General features: G+C 42.6%; 1 protein-coding gene across 1 annotated transcript in view; it reads right to left on the bottom strand.

Moving 5' to 3' along the window:
- DSCAM (DS cell adhesion molecule) overlaps positions 1-6,024 on the bottom strand; it is a 279,020-nt gene that overhangs the window by 24,528 nt on the left and 248,468 nt on the right. Inside the window, exon 21 of the mRNA XM_032594599.1 lies at positions 2,208-2,323. Coding sequence (XP_032450490.1) covers positions 2,208-2,323 — 116 coding nt within the window. The remainder of the gene's footprint in view (positions 1-2,207; positions 2,324-6,024) is intronic.

Consider the following 6,024-nt stretch of genomic DNA (forward strand, 5'->3'; position numbering starts at 1 on the left):
CTGTCAGTTTGTGAGGTTAACCATTCATTCTGGCTAGAAATTAATGGCACTTTTGTATTGGATGCTGGTAGTCAGACCCCGGCGTTTTAAAGCATCACATTTCTACTTCCCAATAATTAGCAAGTGCCAACCACCAACTGTCAGGCATCACTAGGAGATAAATGACTCTTGGCGATAGATGATCCCATGAAGACTATGACACATTGCTGGCTAAAGGTTGGTAGTACAGCTTTCCAGTAGCCATGGAAACAGACCCAGAGGCAGGTTGCCCAGTCTGCCCCTTTGCAAACTTTGCTCTGTTTGCAAATGGTGGGCAGACCCTTCTCTGGTGTTAGGCCAGTAACGACTACCTATCTATTTTAACCACCATGGGTACAATGATTGACAAGTCTGATGAGGAACATTTACCAAATGTTGTAACTATATTATAAGGTCAAAGGAAGTACATTTTGATTTTTGAACTCACGTTTCAAAGGAAATTTTGGTTTTAATGCCCAACCTATTGAGTTCAATAAAAGAGATTTCAGCTCTACTACTGAAAAGTAAAGATTATAAAAAACAAGGCAGGGTGCTTTGTCCTGATGTGAGCTAATAAAAATCTCGGGTATTTTAGGATGAGTAGTGATTCCTCATACAACATGGGTGGTATTTAACTGAATTTGGTTGATTGAGGGCCACACTGGGCTTGACCAACCTTCCCCAAGTGCTATGATGCCTGGACCAAACTTAAATCCAGCAAGAGCATCCCAGGCCTTAGAATTTAGGAGACTGTAAGTCTATTAGAACATAATCAAGCAGGGAGGGGGTAAAGAATAGCATAGATGTTCTGCCCATCTGGCCATTTACCACTGTTTTTCTGGCAGGAGCTTCCCAGAATAGGTTCCAGGAGTTGGGTAGTCTTAGCCAAACCACAGGATAGAGTTGCCCTGGGACCAAGTGCCAGTGAACACGGTCCAGAACAAACAGGGCGAAGTTTGCAAAGGGGCAGACTGGGTGACCTGCCTCTGGGTCTGTTTCCATGGCTACTGGAAAGCTGAGTGATACTTTAAAGGTGAGGGGTTCTGGGAAGTAGCTTGTTGATATGGAAGTAGGTGGTGACAGTTACAGGAGGCTAAGCTGGTGGCTGGGAGCGGGTTCTACTCCTGTCTATGTGACCTGGAAGCTATAGAAACTCTCGATGCCCCAGTTATAAAGGAGTGCCTTTCTCCTATGTTGATTGAGGGTTAAATGAGATTACATCCATAAAGTGCTTTTACAAGCATGTGACATTAGAGAGGCCTCAGTAGATGTTAGCTATTCTTCTGATCATCCTTGCAGTGGAAATACAAAGTCTCTGATTCTGGAGTAAATAGCACTGTGTTGGAAGGCAGTGTGGGATGGCAGACTTCGAATGGAAAGGGCTGGAAGAAGTCAAGACAGCAGGGTTCTGAGAAAACCAGCCACAAAACTCTCCAGGTGTCTGTTTTGCGATTGTGAAACGGGGACCTGGGAATTTCCCAAAGCACTGTGAAGGAACCCATTCCAGGGTGTCTACGGGGTGCTGAGGGATAGAGAAAAGACAGTCTGTACAAAGACCATTGTGTGTTGGGGCGCCTGGGTGGCGCAGTCAGTTGGGCGTCCGACTTCAGCCAGGTCACGATCTCGCGGTCCGGGAGTTCGAGCCCCGCGTCGGGCTCTGGGCTGATGGCTCAGAGCCTGGAGCCTGTTTCCGATTCTGTGTCTCCCTCTCTCTCTGCCCCTCCCCCGTTCATGCTCTGTCTCTCTCTGTCCCAAAAATAAATAAACGTCAAAGACCATTGTGTGTTAAGTGCTAAATAGAGTTTGGACATTTTCTTTAATGGAGGCCTTATTGGAGCAGAAGGTGGCACTGAGTGGATTTCCAAGATGGGGCTTTCGTGCATGGCCCTTCTAGGTTTATTTGTTTGCAGGTGTTTGTTCTTTGGAGAGGCACCAATAGTCTCCCCAAGAAAGATCCAACACGGATCAAAGTTGGGGAACTCCTGTTTTAGGTGACCTCTGAGGTATGTGTAAGTTCCTTTCTCCCAACCCCCATTTGCTGGTATTTATTATTCTCCTCAGTAACAATGAACTGTCTTCTAACTTTGCTCGTGTGGCCCTCAAGACATTCCCGTAACTTACAGGATTTTGGCTGAGAGGGCATGGCCATAGAAGCCACACTGTGTGAAACCACAGACAGGGCACCTTACCGATGGTCTCCATTGTGTCTCTCTCTTCGATCAAAAGCTGAGCCCTGGGTATGTCAATGTGCATCCTCAAGGTTTGTTGTTGCTTGCTCAAGGTATCCGAAGTCCGGGTATTCTTACTGGGAATACAAGACAGAGGGTGCCTTAGCAAACAGAGTTACATGATGCCAACCTGTGCTTGTACATCAACTGAAAAAAGCCAGGAAGGACAAGGGGAAAAGGAGAAAGAAAAAAAAAAAAGATTTCTTCCTTCATTCAAATAATATTTATTAAGTTTCAGCAGTTGGTTGTGAGGTTCAGAAAGTGAAAATTGTCAATAGGCATTGGTTCCATATTGATGGAACCTTCAGAATTTCCCCTCTCTCGTGTAAAGCTAAGTAAAACAAAAAAAAATGATTTTTTAAACCAGCAGCATTTTTATTTGTCAGACATGAGATATTCCAGTGATGGCAACAGAGGAAGCATTTGTGCTCGCTGCTCATTGGGTAGGGGATCTACTAATGGATTTGTATTTATATATGGTGTCGTTTTATTTTTGTTCTAGTAACAAATCATAAACCTTGTTGGCTTCCCTGGCACTAGTTTATCCTAACTGATATCACGTTTTAAAATTAAAAAAAAAAAAAAACCCAAACTACTGTAAGAATTTGTGTACCAGAAAATTACTCTTAGAGAGAGCTGTCTTCTAGAAGTAAATGTAAAAAGGTACTAAAATGGCATGGTATAATCAAATTCAGTTACAGCCTACAATAAAAAAAAAATAAAAAACAAAAAACACTGCATGTTTCACAAAAACGCAAAAAAGTCAATAAAGGCTTTAATTAGAAATCTAGGGGCGCCTGGGTGGCTTAGTCGGTCGAGCATCTGACTTTGGCTCAGGTCATATCTCGTGGTCCGTGAGTTCGAGCCCCGCGTTGGACTCTGTGCTGACAACTCAGAGCCTGGAACCTGCCTCGGATTCTGTGTCTCCCTCTCTCTCTACCCCACCCCTGCTCACGCTGTCTCTCTCTGTCTCTCAAAAATAAATAAACGTTAAAAAAAGGAGAAATCTACATGCTAGGAGTGACTGTTCAGTTTCTACAGAATTGTAAGAATTGAGAAGATTTTAAAATAATGCACAGTTGACCCTTGAACATCATGGGTTTGAACTGCATGGGTCCCCTTACGTGTGGATTTTTCTCAAGAAATACATTCCAGGACTGTAATATTTTCTCTTCCTTTCTATTTTCTTAATAACAGTTTCTTTTCTCTGGTTTACTTTATCATAAGAATGCAGTATATCATACGTATAACATACAAAGTATGTGTTGATTGTTTATGTTATTGCTCAGGCTTTTGGTCAACAGTAGGCTATTAGTACTTAAGTTTTGGGGAAATCAAAAGTGCTACGTGGATTTTTGACTGTGTGTAGGGGGGCCAGTGCCCTTAACCCCTGCATTGTCCAGGGTCAACTGCATATTAGAACACCCTCTAAGGAACAGCAGTCACTCAGAATAATTTATCATGATAAACTACGGCATCCATAAGTCTAGTTCAATAATTGCCAAAATCTACTTTGAGAGAGATTTCTGGAGCCTACTTCACTTAATGCTTTACTTTTGTGTTAGTTGCTTTTAGTAGATTATAATAAAGGGGGCATCCATACTGCATCTTAAATGCTTTTCTTCCCAACTAAGCATTCACCAGCAACCCCAGATCCTTTTTTGTTGATGAGGACTCATCCACCCTTGAACCCTGTGGCTGAAGGAATATTAATACTCTGAAGGTCAAGTTCACCCAACACCCCCTGAAGACATCTGCATGTTGAAGTCTGTGTTAATATTCTGAATATTTTATAATGGCTCTTCCTTCATTTGAGTATAAACAAAACAACCTACAAAAGCAACAGCTTCTGAAAGGTGCACCTTCCTTATTGAGGACTTGATCTTGAACCAGATTTCTTGCTCTGCAGATGAGTAAGTGGGTTATGTAGCTAGATCATGCTAATTACGCAGAGCCCAAATTCAAACGTGTGGCCTGAATTTTTCACATGGTCTATATACTTTTTAAAATTATTTACTTAACTACGTTTTCACTGTGTGTGTGTGTGTGTGTGTGTGTGTGTGCGCGCACACGTGTGTGTGTGTGTTTTAAAGCAAAGATTCACATACTTAGTATAAGATGAAGAACATATTGGTGACTTGGGGGCTGTAGTTATGTCATGTTTAGACAAGCTCTATTTCCACAAAAACAGATGGGAAACTACTCCTCTGTGAGTATCCGGAAGGTCTGTTTAGAAACTCCACCAGGGACTTGAGCTTGTCCTTGCACCAGAAATAGAAACGTGAGCTAGTTCCTTCTGCTCATCATGAATAGTTATGAGGCAGCCAGCGGCTGTTCCATTAAACACTACGAATCGAAGCACAGACCCTACTTAACAATAAGGGGTCCACTGTCAGACTGTCACAGGAAGCTGGCTACGTGACTGCTGTGCACTATGGCAGTTGGCCCAAGGACTTAGAATATGGTTCAAGTTTATGAGCAAAGACAATCTAAGCTGGAGATAAACTTCCCCTCCGTCTTGAAGGAGCGCATGCTGTCAAGCCCTGCAGTGGGAAGGCAAGAGGATGGCCCAACAAGCCTTGAGATTCAGGAGCTAATTGTTCTTCTCTCCTTTTGCTGTTCCCTTCGCTTGGAGGAAACGTCCCCTACCCAGATCCCAATAGCCACCTGGCTGGCTCCCTCCCTTGCTTCAGGGCTTGATGATACAGGTGGCAGCCAGGTTTGCCCAGCTATGGGCTCTGCTGACACTTTCCGCCTCCCCATCCTTCGTTTAATTTTGTTTCCTCAACACTTACTACTGTCGAGCATCATTTAATTGACTTATTTGTGATCTGTCTCTCCCACTGGAATATGAGCTCCACAAGGGATATTTCCTTCTATTCTGTACCCTTTTAATCCCTGGGATTTAGGGCAGTATGTGGCAGAAGGAGGTGCTCAATAAATATTTGTTGACGCTTGTTGAATAAACCAGGTTGTTTTGGGGGTACAGTGGGACCGGAGTGATATGTCCCAGAGGCAGTAACATTCTTCGCATTCTACAGGTTTATTAGGTCTCACCTTAATACAACTGCCATATTTTATAGTCTATTGCTATAGGAAAGCTGATTCTCCAAAATTACAATAATTGGTCATTAAAACAGCAACAAACTTTCAAAAAAAAAGGCTACTAGAAGAAACCTCCTTTGTGACCTAGAGAAAAGATTATGAATGTTTTCATTGCGGAAACAAAACTGCACATTTTGTATGATGTGGGGTCATGCTAAATTTTTGTTAGTTATTATTGAAATATAATCTTCCACCATCCACTTGCTATCTAGTTGCCGGATTAAAATGACAGAGAGCTGACCCTGGTTCACAGAGGATGGTATTTCTGGCTTAGCCAATGAACTACTCATAGTTGTTACAACTCTTTAAAGTTAATATTTCCTTAAGATTTATGGGGAATAAAAAACAAATGAAGGAAGCTGCACATCACCCGCCTTCCCAAATATCATATGAAGCTTTCTTTAAGTTTAGAATAACTGTAGGGATCTCAGGGCCATACCTCATTATAATAGTTGAGTGGGTGATGATTGTTACTCTGTGCATAAAAATATGAACGTTAAAAAAGCAACATTTATTTAAATTCTCCGTTTGAACCTTTCTTCACCCTTTTCCACTTACAGCTAGCTCTTAAAAGTACTGGTCTTTAGGGGCGCCTGGGTGGCTCAGTCGGTTAAACGTCTGACTTCGGCTCAGGTCATGATCTCGCGGTCCATGAGTTCAAGCCCCGTGTCGG

The sequence above is a fragment of the Lynx canadensis genome, chromosome C2, assembly GCF_007474595.2.
Source record: "Lynx canadensis isolate LIC74 chromosome C2, mLynCan4.pri.v2, whole genome shotgun sequence".
Lineage (NCBI taxonomy): Eukaryota > Metazoa > Chordata > Mammalia > Carnivora > Felidae > Lynx > Lynx canadensis.